This window comes from Oryx dammah, unplaced genomic scaffold, assembly GCF_014754425.2.
Source record: "Oryx dammah isolate SB20612 unplaced genomic scaffold, SCBI_Odam_1.1 HiC_scaffold_8, whole genome shotgun sequence".
In the NCBI taxonomy this organism is placed as follows: domain Eukaryota; kingdom Metazoa; phylum Chordata; class Mammalia; order Artiodactyla; family Bovidae; genus Oryx; species Oryx dammah.
In genome coordinates, this window is record NW_024070192.1 from 34,400,293 (window position 1) to 34,417,200 (window position 16,908).

The 16,908-nt window shown below is 45.6% G+C and overlaps 1 protein-coding gene and 1 non-coding gene across 2 annotated transcripts; both read left to right on the plus strand.

Annotated features, from left to right (window-relative positions):
• The first annotated feature begins 181 nt into the window (after positions 1 to 181).
• On the plus strand, positions 182 to 2,935 carry TMEM107 (transmembrane protein 107). The gene is made up of 5 exons (XM_040243421.1): positions 182 to 466; positions 625 to 692; positions 794 to 894; positions 1,633 to 1,729; positions 1,963 to 2,935. Exons 1-5 carry the CDS (start codon positions 380 to 382, stop codon positions 2,030 to 2,032), a joined length of 423 nt encoding a protein of 140 aa, XP_040099355.1. The 5' UTR covers positions 182 to 379; the 3' UTR covers positions 2,033 to 2,935.
• On the plus strand, positions 2,780 to 2,915 carry LOC120867533. The gene has a single exon (XR_005721952.1). It is a non-coding gene; the product is annotated as a U8 small nucleolar RNA (small nucleolar RNA).
• Positions 2,936 to 16,908: the final 13,973 nt, after the last annotated feature.

The window sequence follows — 16,908 nt, forward strand, 5'->3', positions numbered from 1 at the left end:
AGACTCGGCAATGCGGGGCCGCGCCACAACCCACTCTCAGGCTGTGCAGACAACTCGTCTGCACGCTGGAAGGCCGGCAGCTCGATTCTCCGCATCCGGTCGGGATCTGCACTGGTATTGTGGACCGGGACCAAGGTTTCCCAGAGGGCCGGCGGCGGCGCGATAATTTGCCGCTCTCGCGAGACTTTCAGAGGTTCTGTCGGAGCCATCGTTTTTTCGGTTACCAAGGCAACTGAGCGGTGCCCTCGTAAGCGGGAACGCGGCGTACGTCGAATTTTTGTCTGCTAGCTTGGGAGACTTGAGGAGCGACCCTCCTTGAGCTTCCAGCCCCAGAGACAAACGGCCTCTGCTCCAGGTGGTACCTCTTCCTCTGGGGACCATGGGCCGGATCTCAGGGCTCGTGCCCTCTCGCTTTCTGACGCTCCTGGCGCATCTGGTGGTCGTCATCACCTTATTCTGGTCCAGGGTAAGACCCATGGCTCTCTTCTCGTTCCTCCTTCCAATTTGGGGTGGTCCCAGCCCCACTCCACCCTTTCTTCCCCGGGGCCTTACACGGTGGAGTCTTCCCATACCCAGCCGCCAGACCCTCTTTCAACTTCTCTTTCTTTCTGCCCTGCTCCCTAGGACAGCAACATCCAGGCCTGCCTGCCTCTCAAATTCACCCCTGAAGAGTATGAGAAGCAGGACATTCAGTGAGCATGTGGGACAGGGTGGGCAGAATTAGGCAGTAGAGGGAGTGAAGGGGTCTTAGAAAAAGTTCAGAAGGCCTAAGCCACTTCCTTCTTTTCTGCAGGCTGGTGGCAGCGCTCTCTGTCACCCTAGCCCTCTTTGCAGTGGAGCTGGCTGGTTTCTTCTTAGGAGTTTCCATGTTCAACAGCACCCAGAGCCTCATCTGTATCCTTTCTACGTGTACTCCTTTCCTCCTCGGCCCTTGTCCACCATAACGCCCTTCAGCCACTTAACTAGGCCTTTCTGGCACAATGGTGTTTGCTCTAGCAGGCAAACAGAATCCCTCCTGTGGAGAGACATTAGGCAATGTGGAAGATTTAATACAATCTCTGATCACTTTTTGAGCTCCTGCTACTCACCAGGCACTGGAGATCTCAAGATGGGAGTACAACACAGTTTTCTATCTTGAGGAAGAGGCAGTTACACAGAGATCTGTAATCCAGTGTGATAAGCACGGGTGCCATCAGATGTAAAGATACAAAGCACTATGGGGAACGCCGAAGAGACAAAGGAAGTGAGGAAGATGAATCAGGGAAGGCTCTCAACACCAGGGTGCTGGAGAGTGATCCCAGCAGTGTATTGTGTCACTGTGAGCATGTCTGTGTGCTTGGAGTAGATCGGGAGTCTACTACTTCACCTGAAGGGTCCAAACTAGATTCGGGATGGAGGTAGCTTGGTTTCCCAGCAGGGCAGACTCAGCTCTGGCCTCTACACATGGCCATCCTAAAACCCAGAAGTCTGGGCTGCTGGCTCTGGCCTTTGCAGTGTGGTAAAGGGAGCAAGAGATGCCTTGCTCAGCAGGAGCTGATTGTGAATGCAGATGCCAGGCCCATCAGCGGCCTTTTCTGGCTCATCACTACCCGTTGACCCAAAGGCTTTCCTTGACTCTGGTGTATTCCCAAGCCATCGGGGCTCACTGTGGTGCATCTGTGGCCCTATCCTTCTTCATATTTGAGCGTTGGGAGTGCACCACGTATTGGTACATTTTTGTCTTTTGCAGGTATGGTGGCACCTAATGTTTGAGGATGGGGAAGGGAGGTTTACTCTAAGTCTGAAGATTCCCCTACCCAGCCCTTTACTCCATGTGTAACACACCAGATCCACTCAACATTCCCGAGTCTTTTTGAAGTCCTCCACTCCTACACTTCACTGGGTGGGGGGTGGGATCGCTGGCTTGGGGATCTGGGTATTTTTATTAGAAGAAACTCTGAACCCATCACCTGCCTTCCTCAGTGCCCTCCCAGCTGTCACCGAAATAACATTATTCATCAGCGTCTTTGGGCTGAAAAAGAAACCTTTCTGATATCTTCGTGACTGGAAGTAGGGATGAAGGCTGAAGGAGCGAAGGACCACTCACCCTTCCTGGAAGAGGAAGGCTTCAGCCCTCCTTCTAACACTGCATTTGGTGAGGGATGTCAATGTTAGGGTAATTATCTCTAGAATCTGGGATTATCTGTGTTTTATTTACAGTCCTTTGTAATAAAATATATTTTAGGATAAGATCAAACTTACAGGAATTCCTGCAGGAATTCCCTGGCTGTCCAGTGGTTAGGACCCCACGCCTCCACTGCAGCATTCACGGGTTCAGTCCCTGGTGGAGCAACCAAGATCCTGAATGCTAGGCAGCGTGGCCAAAAAAAAAAAAAAAGAAATCAAGACAAAAATTTCAGGAGAAAATTGGGGTGGCCAAACTACTATAGAAACGGAAGGCTGTTTTCCAGCCTTGCACTGTAAGACGCTAAATGTCGCTTCTATTCTAGTTATTACGGTAGACTTCTGACGGAAGGGAGTGGGCGGAGATATGTAAATAAAGTTATGCTTTAGGGTAGTACCTCGAGCTCTTTGAGTGAAGCATTCTGGGAGGGATTAGCGTTTGCTTTTTGACAGCCAAATGGAAAAATATATTTTAAAACATCTGCAAATAAATTGAACAACAGAAGTGGAAGAATCTGGATAGCTTTAGATTGCTCGGACTAACATGTCGTTTACTCACCCTCCGTGTTAGCGGAGTCTTATTACCGGAGTACGGAATATTGCAGTCTTCTCGGCATCGTCAGGTAGGATAATCCTTACCTGTTCCTCCTTCTGGAGGGCAGAATAGAACATGATGATTGGAGCTCGCATGATTCGTGATTAACGGCTCTGCGTAATCAGGACTTGCAACACCCTGATTGCTCCTATCTGATTCTTCCTGACGATCCGTGATACTAATGTACTTTACGATTAGATTGTCTTCTTAGTTGTTTTTGAAATAGGGCCGGATATGGCTGAGTGACTTCATTTTCACTTTCATGTGTTGGAGAAGGCAACGGGCCACCCACTCCAGTGCTTTTGTCTGGAGAATTCTAGGGATTGTGGAGCCTGTTGGGCTGCCATCTACGGATCGCACAGAGTCGGACACTACTGAAGCGATTTAACGGCAGGAGCAGCAGCAGCAGTGTTAGTTCTAATAATGTCTGTAAGATTTGGGGTGGGGTGTTTTTTTTTTTTTTTTTCCTCTGAGGGTGTTTGGTTTGGGTATGTTTGTGTAGAGTTCGGTTTGTAAGTTCGTTTTTTAAACTCTTGTGATACTTAGTTTCGTGGTTGATTTGTTAAAATCACTTAATCCTGTCTGAATGGAATTCTCCAGGCCTGAGTCTTGGAGTGGATAACCCTTTCCTTTTTTTCAGGGGTTCTTTTCCCAACGCCAGGGACCCAAGACCCAAACCACGATTCGTTTCCTTGCATGAATCCCAATTTGCTAGCTAGTATTTTTTTTCCCCTTAGTTTCATGAAGCTTACCCGAGGGGACGTTCTGTGTACCTCCGATTTTCCAAAAAGTGGTTCTTTTAATGTCTGTCACATTTGGTGTCATGAATGAATGCCTGTCAAAACTCTCTCTTGCCATGCCAGGAAGGGTCACGTGCTAAAGGGTAGACTTCCCTGGTATTTGGGGCGCCCAGCCCAGAAACCTGGCAAAGGTTACCTGTTTACTCAGTGTCTGATTAGAACACCCACCCTAGTTTCTGTCTGGTAGCCCCTGGCTAGAACATGTTCAAAAGAAAGTTATTGAAACACACTATTTGGCATTAGAGAAGAGTCTAAAGTTCTGCCTTGTCACAGGTTAAGTGTTCTCACAGGGACATATTTTTTTAGGAAAGATTCACTGTAGAGGTTTTAATCTATACTTTTTAGTCCTAAATGGTGGAGCCCAGGCCATTCTAAATAAGCAAAAGTCATCAAAGGAGATCTTTTCTGGTGGAGCCTCCTCAAGTGATGCTTTCTGTCTCTGCACACAGCCCTTCTTTGTGAGTATTCACTCAGAGAATATTTATTCAGCACTTACTATACACTATATAGTGGGTACCCAGGGAATAGATGTGAATGTGACCTATACTCGGCCTGGGCCATCACAGATATTATAGCTCAGGAAAACAACAATCTCTGGTACTCCCAGAGTACTTTAATAACAAATCATGATAAATGTTGACTTGCAGATGGTATGGAGTAGGGATAACCTGCCCCAGGTGGCAGGAATGTTGCTCCTACAGGAGCAGTTTGAGTGAGGCCTTGGAGTGTGGCTGAAGCAGAGAGTTAGAGGAGCAGATTGTCCAGGAGGCAAGAAAGGTGGATATTGCCGGTCATGGTTACAGGCTTGACCAGGAGAGTTACATCCCATGACAGCCTGACTTTCACCACACCCAGTGGTGTGCTTACTGATTTGTGAAAGCTGTTTGTTTTTCCAGAAACATTATGGGCTGATTGTTAAAAACAGCTATATCAAAAATTGAATATGTAACCTTGCAATTAAATAAATAATATTTCTAAAACAGAGGGGGATTTCCCTGGCGGTCCGATGGTTAAGACCTAAAAACAAAGACGACAAACAAACCAGAAAACCTGAAACCAGAGTAAGAAATACCCATCACTTCCTGGTTATTTTATAAATTTGCTATTATATGGTTTTGAGGTTGTTTGCATTTATGGTATCTGTATGGTGAGAATACTATGGAATGATGTACTGCTTTGTATCTCTTTCCAATTTATTTAGTGACATTGTTAGTAATTTGAAACTGGCCTAAGTGGGAGTATTTATACTCCCAAAATTGGCAAATGCTACATATCAGGCTTTGCTGATTTTCTAGATTTTAAAAAAGTGATGGAGAAAATGTTAAATAATGCAGGTTGAGTCTTTAAGTGTCATGTCTGTAACTGTTATACTACAAATATTACACACACAAAATAATGCAGTATTCCCCCAGGACTTGAAAACTTACCAGCAAAGAATCACTCAAGTCATTGAGGAACCTGTGAAGTCTCAACATATCTTCAGTGTTTCATTTTTATCTTAATCAAAAATGTAAATAAAAATATCAACCAATGTTTATGTCAGAACTATCCTTGTATTAATACTTATGATATAATTCCATTTATGAAATTATGGATACAAGAGTAGAATTTACAATAAAGAATATTGTATATTTTATTATTTGCAGATTCTGTTACACATCCTTTATATCAGCAAAATTTATAATAAACTTATGTACACATTTGAATGCATACTTTTCTTGGAGAGTGGGTTGTTAAACATTTACCAGTACTTTCTTGCTCCTCCAACCCTAAGAAATTGTTCATCACCAGTGAGTTCCTTGTTCCTAAATCCGGAGGTTCTTTCCAGACTTTGGCTCAACCTCTTTTCTATATGTTGACCATTACCCTCATTTGAAAGTTGTTCCCCTTTACTTTCTGAAAATTAGTTCCCCTGGCTTACCTCCACCTATTCTGGCTGCTCCTTCTTAGACTCATCTAATGAATATTGATTGAAAACCCACAGCTGGCCAGCCACTGAGGACACATTATAGGGTTGTCTCCTCCCTTTCCCCCATAAATGTTGATGATCACTCCTCCTTGGGGACTTCATCCACCTCTTGTCTTCAAGCATCACCTAGATGGTGCTGGTTTCCATGGCTTGGCTCTGTTCTGTGAGCCCTAGCCGGGGGCAGAGACCGGAAGTGAGCTCTGGAGCAGTGTAAAGTATACCCACTCTCCTCCAAGGTTATGTGATGGCCAATAAGTCACTTAACTGCTTTGTGCCTCGATTTCTTCATCCACTTCAACTATATATCTCTTAGTCAACACCAGACGCTTTGCCAAGTAGCATCAAAAATAGGTTTTCATTTTATTGTGAAATTAGTCGCTTGTTAATCAGCATAAGCCAATCATGAAGAAACAGATGCTGCTGGATTCTACTTATATGAGATTCCAAGAGTTGGCTCAGATTCATAGGGATGGACGGAGAAGGCAATGGCACCCAACTCCAGTACTCTTGCCTGGAGACTCCCATGGACGGAGGAGCCTGGTAGGCTGCAGTCCATGCGGTTGCTAAGAGTCGGACATGACTGAGGGACTTCACTTTCACTTTTCACTTTCATTCATTGGAGAAGGAAATGGCAATCCTCTCCAGTGTTCTTGCCTGGAGAACCCCAGGGACCGGGGAGCCTGGTGGGCTGCCGTCTATGGGGTGGCACAGAGTCAGACACGGCTGAAGTGACTTAGCAGCAGCAGCACATAGGGATGGAATGTAATAGAATGGTGCTTGCCAAGGTTGTGGCGGGTGAGGGGGGAGGGAGGTGAGGAAAATGTGTCGTTAATGAGTAGTGTTTCAGTTTCACAAGGTGATAAGGGTTCTGGAGACTAGTTGTATGATGATATGAATATACTTAACACTACCGAATTGAACAGTTAAAGATGGTTAAAATGGAGTCTTCCCTAGCAGTCCTGTGGTTGACTTGCCTTTCCAATGCAGGGGTATGGGTTTGACTCCTGGTCAGGGAGCTAAGATCCCAACCTGTCTTGTGGCCAAAAAAAAAAACAAAACATAAAACAGAAGCAATATTGTAACAAATTCAATGGCTTTAAAAATGGTCCAAATTAAAAAAAAAAAAAAAACTTAAAAAAAAATTCCTAAAAAAAAGTTTAAAATGTTTAAGATGGTAAGTTTTATGTTATGTATTTCTTATGATTTAAAAGTTTAAAAAAAAGATCAGTGGGGAAAGGGATTAGTTAATAAAGTTTATTAGGGATTTCCCTTGTGGTTCAGTGGTTGAGAATCCACCTTCCAAGGCAGAGGGATGCTGGTTCCAAAACTAAGCCCATGCTGGCAACTAGAGAAAAGCTCACATGCCACACCAAAACCCAGTGCAGAAAAAGTAAAAGGCAAGGAAAAAAGAGTTTATAAGAACTGAGTAGCCTTTTGGGGAAAATATGGATCAATACCTTATACCAATATGAATGATAGATCAAAGGTTACAGTTTGAAAAATAAAACCAAAAAGCACTTAAAGAAACCTTGACATTTCTAACCTTTTTATTTTAAATAACTTTAGATCACAGAAAACCTTCAAAAATAGTACAGATTTACCATATACTCTTCACCCAACTTCTCCAAATATCGACACCTTGCATAGCTATGGTTATAATTACAGAACAAGGAAGTTAGTGTCGATACAACACTAGTAACTAATCCGCAAGTCTTATTTGAATTTTTCCAGTTTTCCTACTGATGCTTTTTTTTTTTTTTCCTGATTCTGGATGTAATCCAGGATTTCACATTGCATTTAGTTGTCACATCTCCTTAGGCTTTTCCAATCTGAGACAGTCCTTTGGGGTTTTTTTGTTTGTTTGTTTTTTTCCCCTCTCATGATCTTGACACATCTGTAGAGTACTATTGAGTTACTTTGCAGACTGCCCCTCAAGTTTGGATTTTTCCAATGTGTTCTCATGGTTAGAATGAGGTTATGCATTTTTGGTAAGAATACCACAGAAGTAAATAGTTTGGAGTGAGGAAGACTTCAACAAAATTCAAGAGTCATAAAATATTGATATATTTAAATATATACTTAAAATGTTAAAAGTATGTATGGTAAAAAAATAAAAGTTTAAAGGTAAATGGCACTGTAAAGGCAGATATTTATAACTCATATTAGAAAGGGCTAAACTTGATACATAAAAATGTCCTACAAATCTATAAGAAAAATAACAACTCAATAAAAATGTACAAAAAATTAGGTAGACATTTCACAGAAAAGGAAAGACAAAGAACTCTCAAGTATGTGAAGAGATACCTGACTTTTTTCACCACGCGAGAAATGCAGATCATGCTTAACTTACGTCATCAATGACCAAAAAAGTTTCATAGAGCTGAAGAGGGTATTGGCTTTAAGTAAACAGGCTTCATCTGTTTGTTGGTGAGAGTAACAATTGGTAACACAACCCCATACCCTAGTGCCTCTTACCTTCTGAGATGGCCCACACTCTGTGTAATGAGTGTGCAGCTCCCTGAATAAACCTTTCATTAAAAAAAAAAAAAAGACAAAAACACATCTACCTGAGATCAATTTGCCAATATTCCATCAAAATCACCATCACAAAGACAGGATTTACCCTTTGTAGGTCTACAAAGACCAAGACCTACCCCTTGACCTAGGATTTTCACATCTAGAAACTAGCCCTTCACATTTGCACACAGGTAGAATGGGAATGTGTATATTATTCCTTGCAGCTTTGCTTGTATGGCAAAAGATTGGAAACAAATGTCTGTCAACAGGGGATTGGTATCATTACATAACCATGAAATACTGTGCAGCCAGGAGCAAAGTAAACTTTATACATGGTTCTGGAGCCATCTCCAAGATACTTAAGTGACAAAAGCAAGTTGCAGAATAGTTCATGTAGTGGTCTTCCATTTGTGTTAAAAAAGGAAAAAAAGAAAAACAAGAACGGAAAGCTATATGCACAGAGCATCTCTGGAAGGAGGTGAACTGGGAGGACTGGTGGCTGAGCAGTGGAAGCTGGGGGACTAGGAAAAAGGGTGGCAGAGAGACTTTCTCCATCTGCTCTTTTGAACTTTTGCAATTTTGAACCATATTCATTAAAAAAAAAAAAAAAAAAACCTAGTATTTTAAAAGATTGAAAGATTGTGAGCCTGCAGCTTCTGTTCCCTGTCTGGAAATGAAGCTAAGGCAGAGGCCAGCAGGGCTGGATATGGAGAAACCAATCACCAATGACATCATACAAGCACCTGGATCCGCTGTTTCCAGTCATTCTCCAGTCATGTGAGCCCTCAGAGTCTCCTTTCTGGTTTAAGTCTGTCTGAGCTGTGTTGGCAAGTGTCTGATCACTTGCTCATTACATCCGTCAAAAATCCCAGTGGGTGCTTCTTTTTTTCCCTTTAGTTTTATTGAGGTGTAACCGACAAACATTTCTTTCTTTCTTTCTTTTCTTTTTTTGCTGTGCTGCAGGACTTGTGGCATTTTAGTTCCCAGACCAGGGATTGAATCTGCACCCTCAGCAGTGAATGAGGGTCCTAACCATTGGACAACCAGGGAACTTCCCCATGCTGTGTTCTCATGAACTGTTTTCTTATATACTAGTGTAGCTCCAGGTGCCAGCATGGTGCCTGGCATAGTAGGGTGAAAGAGCCCTCATTTAATAAACGAGGAAGATGAGGCCTGAGGAAAAAGCAGCTTGCTTGAGGACACCACTCAGACAGAGAGATAGGACTAGAACCAGAGACTCCTGGCTATCAGGTCAGATCAGCTGACTCAATTCAGCAAGTGTTTGATAGAGGAGCTTGCTAACCCCAGTGAATATTTAATGAATGGAAGGTTGCAGAATGAGAGTTTGGGATCGGAGGCCTCCCAGGCCTGCCGTGCTGGGTTCTCCTTTGAAACACTCCTCACTGAGACCATGCTTCACTGTCATTCATTATCTACTTGCCTGTCTGGTTTCTGCGCATAGCAGGGAGAACTACACAGATTAAAAAGATATCACTTTATTATGCTTTATACAAAAAAATTTTAAGAGATATTCTACATATAAAGAAAAAGTTGACTAACCAACTTTGAAAAGGACCCTATCAAGGCATTTCTCTGACCCTGCTGCTGCTGCTGCTAAGTTGCTTCAGTTGTGTCCGACTCTGTGGGACCCCATGGACTGCAGCCCACCAGGCTCCCCTGTCCCTGGGATTCTCCAGGCAAGAATACTGGAGTAGGTTGCCATTTCCTTCTCCAATGCATGAAAGTGAAAGTGAAGTCGCTCAGTCATGTCCAACTCTCAGCAACCCCATGGACTGCAGCCCACCAAGCTCCTCCATCCATGGGATTGTCCAGGCAAGAGTACTGAGGTGCCATTGCCTTCTCTTCTCTGACCCTAGGTGTCTCCAGATGTAAAATCAAGACAATATCTACTTTGGGATTTTCCTGGTGATCCAGTGGTTAAGACTCTGCACTTCCGATGCAGGGGATATGGGTCCAATCCCTGGACGGGGAACTAAGAACCCATGTGGCGTGGGGCACAGGTTAAAAAAAAAAAGGAAAAAAAAACAAAAACAAAACAGTGCCTACTTCACAGGATTGCCCTGTGGGCTGATTGGTCATGGGAGGTATTTACAACAATGTTCCTAAAAGCACTGTTGTAACAGTGACAGAATTGGTAACCACCTAAAAGCCAGTCCTTGAACTTCCCTGGTGGTCTAGGGTGAAGACTCCACACTCCCAGTGCAGAGGACCCAGCTGGATCCCTGGTCAGGGAGCTAAGATCACGTTCTCCCACTGGTAGCCAAAAGAAAAGAGAATCCACAGCTGGTCCTTGAGGGAACTAGTTAAAGAAACTGTAGTGAGACTTATAAACATGGAAGATTGGCCATGAGCATTGAGTCCGACAGGCATATGTCTACAAGGACTAAAGAAACAGTGGATTAAAAGATTTCAACAAGGCTTTGGAGGCTGGACATGGCCTACGGGTGTTGACGGACCCAGGCCAAATACGACATGATGCCAGAAGATCCTGGAGGTCCCAGGACTCCGGGTCAGGGCCTGGCTGAACAAAGAGGGGACTGAGAGCCTGTGTTCAGTGTATTGAGACATTCGGGTCTCCTTTATCCTCTCACATCCGAGTCACAAACACTGCCCCTCCACCTGCTCATTTTGGGAGAGGCTTTGGACTTGGGGACCCCGGGCACCACAGGGGTGAGGCTTGAGGCTAGAAACAGGAACTGCCCTCAAACCCACCCCACCACCCACCCACCCCCCGCCCCCCTGCCCCGCCACACACACACACAGGGCAGAGACAGAATGGGTGATGTTTTCCTCTCAAAAAACTGAATGGCCCCAGAGAAAGTCTGTCACTTGTCAACATTTGGGAGTCTGTGTGAAAAGGCTTCCACTGTCCTACAGCAAAGCCCAGTCAATGAGTGCCCTTCCCCTGCACGTGCACACACACATACACACACACACACACACACAGACACACACAGATCTTCCACTCTGCTTCTTGGTGGCTCCCTATTAAATATTAGCAAGAGAGCCAAGGACTAGCAGACATTTAAAGAAAGCTTCCAAAATAAAAGAGAGATTCCTCCCATATATTTCCCCCATGTATTAAAAAAAGAAAGCCTACCAATAAGTCTGGAATAAACAGAGATACTAGGGAGCACAAGAAAAAGAAAAATGTCTATAATTGGAAAATTAGAGGGAAACTCAGTGCATTTAGTCTGATAACATTTGTAGTTTTCAAGAGAAAATAAGTATCTATGTCTATGCCTATGTTTGTCTCTGCACTGACCATTCTGGAGGATTTATAAGACTGGAGACAGCAGCTGTGTGGAGTAGGGGTCTTTCGTGGCTCAGGACAAAGGTTTGCTGTACATTCTTTTGTACCTTTAAAATTTTGAATGTTACCAATTTCTTAGTTTACAATATAATGCTGAATTTTTAAAAGATAGATACAGAGAGATGTGAGAGGATCTTGTGTTTTGGAAATTTTTAAAAAAGATAATCAGCATCTATATTTAAGGATATAGAATAGTAGAAAAAAGATATATAAAACAAGAAAACTTATTTCCCCAAAAGGAGGAATACATGAACACTTCCAGAAAGTAAAACAAAAAGACAAAGTAGGGGATATTCAAGAGGACCTCAGCTTTATATGTCTAGTGTTCTAGTTTTTTTTTTTTTTTTTTTTTTGAATGGAATTACATTATTTGTGTAATTAAGACGCTGAGGGGTGGTGGTGGTAATCTACGTGAAGTTCCTCACAGGCAGTAGATGCTTGGCAGTTTCCCTCCCTTCCAGGAACCCAGGGATTGGCAGGCAGCCCCGTCTTCCAGATTGGAGGGCAAAATCAGAGGTCACAAGGTTTGAGAAGCTGATAGTGAGAGTCATGGGGCTAAGCCCTGGTCCCCACTCCAGGCAGTGCTCCCTCAGGCCTGCTGCTCCTACTCCGGATTAGAAGGCCTTTTCTGTACACGCTCTGTTGAGGGACACACAGTGTCTCTGAAATGAATTACTAGTTTGGTCAGGTTTGACTCATGTGGATGGAGCACGTTCATGAGTCAGTGGGACAATGACCCAGCCTCCTTCAACCCCAACTTCAAAGTCAGTTGTTAGAAGAGGAAAAAGCCATAAAAGAAAACCTTTATTAAAACTTTATTAAAGATCTCTTCCACGTCGCCTACATCAGAACCATTGGAAGTGCTTGTTAGAAGTGACCCTGGGCCTTCTCCCACATCTTTTGAATGAGCCCTGGGAGTGGGGCCTGGAGATTGATCTGGTGAATGTAGAAGCTAAGATCTCAGTTAATACGAATATATTGATTTTTCTTTTGGTTCAGTGTATCTCTATTTTCAGTTTCCATTCTACCTGCTTGCAGAAAACATTCTCTTAGTCATTTCCAGGTGAATCCCGCCTCTTCTCCTGCTTCCACCACTGATCTAAATTTGGGGAGTACCTTAGCACCACAACATAAATGGAGTGAGTGGGGAGGGCTGCTCAATGAGAGTCCTCTCCTCCTGATAAATCGTCCTGGGTCCCCGCCTCCATGGATCATATGCGCTCTCATTTCTATCTTGCTGCTGCTGTCCCCAGAATCCAACAGTAAGAGCAATGTGCCAGCTTTCCAAGCCACACCCCATGGCCTTGGCTCCCCCAGTGTATTTGAATTCTGTCCCTTCCCTATCCCCTGGATTTGGCCGTCCAGGAATGAGAAGGACCCCTACCCCTGTGTCTAACATCTTGCCTAGTCCTCCACTAGTTGCTCCCCTGCTAGCATAGGGTGCTGAGGCTAGGTGGGGGTGAGGAGTTCTGCCTGTTTATACCTCCTTTCAACCTCACCTGAGACCCAGAGGCTGCGGCTTCAGAACTTAAAAGCCTGAAATTTGGTATCTCTGTTCTCTGACTAGAAAGTAGAGTAGTCGCAGAGCCAAAAACCACGAGCTATCCTCCCACAGCATCATCTGAGACCATCAGGGGAGTTGCTCTTTTCTTCCTTTTCACAGAGGCTGAGCCACCCAGACATTCCATGTCAGTGCCTGAATACCAGGGAAGTGGCTGTACCAGGGACAGGGAGGGAGCTGAGAGCATCTTATCTTAGATCTACTGAGTCCCCACACCCGGCACACACTCCTGGGGTTCACTCACCTCCCCCAGACAGCTGGGAAATGACACCTCTGGTGACACAGCCAGTCCCAAGCTTCTGCTGGGAGGGGGTGGGGTGCAGCTCCGAGGAGGTTGTCATAACCCGAGGCCCTGGGAAGCCTGGGTAGGGGAGAGGAAAAGCAAGGTCCTGTTTGTCTCAGAGACCATGGCCATCAGCCCCCTTTGCCCCCTTCCAGGAATGCAGTGACCCCCACTTTGCGCTGAAGAGGAAGGAAAAAAAAGCTAAAATAGTTGCTTAAATTTACTGCTATGCTTACTGCTCACTGCTTCTGCTTCTGTAAACTGGCCTGCTTATGGCTGCTCACCACCTCTGCTTCTGTGAACTGGCCTATTGTGTCACCCAAACTGCTTAGGTGGGAAAGTCACTAGGACCAGGAAGCCCACACTCTGGAGGCAACTCCTCTGAGCCCACACAGGTGCTGAATAAACCCTACTGCTCTCTATCTCCAAGTGTTGCTTGTCTTTTTCCGTCGCTGTGGTTTCTATAACATTTTCTGGTGCATTGGCCAGGAAACGACAACCGAGCTGGTCCCTTGTGCCACCCTCGTTAGGGAACCAGAGGAATCACTGGCCCAGTGACAGGCAGACAGGTGCCAACCGGCTGTCAGAGACTGACCCTCACACTGCAGATGGTGACTGCAACCATGAAATTAAAAGACATTTGTTCCTTGGAAGAAAAACTATGACCAACCTAGACAGCATATTAAAAAGCAGAGACATTACTTTGCCAACAAATGTCCATCTAGTCAAAGCTATGGTTTTTCCAGTAGTCACATATGGATGTGAGAGTTGGACCATACAGAAAGCTGAGCGCCAAAGAACTGATGCTTTTGAACTGTGGTGTTGGAGAAGACTCTTGAGAGTCCTTTGGACAGCAAGAAGATCAAACCAGTCAATCCTAAAGGAAATCAGTCCTGAATATTCATTGGAAGGAATGATGCTGAAGCTGAAGCTCCAATACTTTGGCCACCTGATTCGAAGAACTGATTCACTGGAGAAGACCCTAATGCTGGGAAAGAAGAGAAGGGGACAACAGAAGATAAGATGGCTGGATGGCATCACCAACTTGATGGACATGAGTTTGAGCAAGCTCCAGGTGATGGACGGGGAAGCATGGTGTGCTGCAGTCCATGGGGTCACAGAGTCAGGCACGACTGAGTGAGGAAGCTAAACTTACCGTCACATGGGCTGCATCGGCCATGGCCCATGGCACTTCCCGCACAGACTTAGAAGGAGAGCAGAAGTGGGTTCCAGAACAGGATGTCAGACGGGTAAGTGCCCCGGGGACATCTGCCCAAGTCAGGACCCGCCATATGGCAGAAGAGGAGCCTGATCACTTCCCAGTGACCAGAGGGCTACTCAGAATAGGATTTGTTCCCTCAGTGGTCTGTTAATCCTGGTGTGCAGTGGATGAGTGCTTGTGTTGAATGACAGCCCATGCTCCACCATCTTTGACTACAGAGCCTGAGTGAGTTCCAACCTGCGATTCCACAGTGACCTCATACAACTTTGGACAGCGCCAGTCTCTGGGGGATCTAAACCTTCCTAAACCCTCCCTGTGAGGCTGGTCCAAGTCAGGGGCTTATACTGACCTGCCAATGCTAAGAGGAGCCTAAATCTCCACAAGGGGAGCGGCCAGGCAGACAAAAGTGTTTCCCTCTGTTCATTGTGGGGCACCACCACAGGGTGGGAACTCTCACTTAATGGGCAGTTCAACCTCAAAACCTACTGTTTTAAAATACATGATTTAAAATGTTAACAAAGGATTCTCTGGAGAATATGGTGTGAAACCAACCCCTGGAAAGCTGAGCACTCTTTGTACCCTAGAGTGGCCCTCCTTTGGTGTCGGATGGCTCCCACAGGGGACTTTAGATATGCCCACTGTCTGAGCAATAGAGAGTTGTGACCTAAGACCCTGGCCACTCAGACCAATTTCCATATATTGACCAATGGTTAGAAATCGCCTAGCTAAGGCCTCCCTGGGTTCGGTTCTGCATGACAAGTCAGGGGCAATGTAAGGTTCTTGTGGCTCAATCAGAAAAAAATACTTCACGCCAGAAAAAGGAACTGCCTACCCTCCAGGGCGAAGCTGAAGACATGCCTCCAATGCCCCCACCTGACGGCCCTACAGCTCTCCTGCCTGGAGTGGCTGATCTGCATTTAGCAGACAGTCCAGCTTCTTCCGTTTCGCCTCCTCTTCCTGATCCTCCTGAAGCCCCAACGACCAGCCACCCCAAGGCTAGTGAGCAGGCATCTCCAGTTGGCTCAAGGGCCTGCTGCCCCAACACTTCAAATGCCTCTAAGAGAGACCCAGAGACTGCAGCGTATTGCCCCCAATGGGACTCCACAAGAGAGGAGAACTGTCTTCTACCACCAACCATTTTCCACGACTGATCGTCTCACCTGGAAGCGTCATACCCCCCTCATACTGTGAAAAACTTCAGGTGCTGATCCATTTCCTAGAGTCCATTTTCTAGACTCATTGCCCCACCTGGGTGGACTGTCGGCAGCTTCTCCTCACCCTATTCAACACTGAGGAGCACCAGCGAGTCCAGAGGCTCAGGAATGGCTCCAGGTCAATGCCCCAGGGAGTCAATTAGAGGTGGAGAACTAGGTATGGGAGGCCTTCCCAGAAGAAGAGCCCCATTGAGACCCCAACACCAAGGGAGGGAGAAAACCGGCTGGACAGGTATCGACAGGCCCTCCTACAGGGAGTAAAAGCCAGGGCTAAGAAGTCTACCAACATGGCCAAGATCACTGAGGTGCTGCAAAAAAACAGATGAAAGCCCGGCTGACTTCTACGAGAGGTTATGTGAGGCCTTCACCCCTTTTGATCCTGAAGCCCCTGAGAACCAACGGATGATAAATGTGGTCTTTGTGGGACAGGCCCAACCAGACATCCAGAAGAAATTACAGAAATTAGAAGGGTTTTTGCAGGATAAAACGCCACAGAACTGCTAGAAATAGCTAATAAATTTTGTTGATCGTGACCAAACAGCATGGCAAGGAGCAGAAAAGAGGATGAAGCAAAAAGCTGCACTCTTGGCAGCTGCCCTGTCAAAGCCTGCACCCCAGCAGGGCCACCTTATAAGTCAAAAGGCCCAGACCTGAGAAAGAGGAACTCCATCAGCCACGATCAGTGCGCCTATTGCAAGGAGAAGGGACATTGGAAGAATGAGTGACCCAGCCACCCCGAGAAGAAAACCAAAGCAGCAGGCCTGCCCAGCCAATATCCACCCGAGCCACCCAGTGCTAGTCTGATCAGGCTAGCTGGAGCAGAATCTGACTAGAGAGTACCAGGCTCTCTCCAACTGGGCCCCCAAGAGCCTATGGTCAGAATTCAAGCAGGGGTCATCCAGTGGACTTTATGGTGGATGCCCATGCTGAACATTTGGTGGTCACTCAACAAGTAGCCCCCTTCTTGGGAAAGGAAACCACTATCATCGGGGCCACCAGCACTCAGACCCACAGGCTGTGGGTCCTTGATGATGCCAATTAGGGGGCCATGAGGTAGTATTGGAATTCCTCTACCTACCTGACTGCCCTGTCCCCTTGATGTGAAGAGACCTGCTTGCCAAAATGGGGGCCCAAATTTCCTTCTCTGCCAAAGGGTCAGCCCAGCTAAAATAAACAGGACCACCCTCATCTTTGATTATGACTCTTGCAGTATGGAGAGAAGAAGAACAGCGCCTGTATTCCTCCCCTCC

What these genes read in the sequence shown, in the direction of transcription:
- TMEM107 (XM_040243421.1), top strand. Translation starts at nt 380, where the DNA reads ATGGGCCGGATCTCAGGGCTCGTGCCCTCTCGCTTTCTGACGCTCCTG. An exon ending in TATGAGAAGCAGGACATTCA is followed by an intron (nt 693 to 793) that starts GTGAGCATGTGG and finishes TCTTTTCTGCAG; the next exon opens with GCTGGTGGCAGCGCTCTCTG. An exon ending in TACATTTTTGTCTTTTGCAG is followed by an intron (nt 1,730 to 1,962) that starts GTATGGTGGCAC and finishes TGCCTTCCTCAG; the next exon opens with TGCCCTCCCAGCTGTCACCG.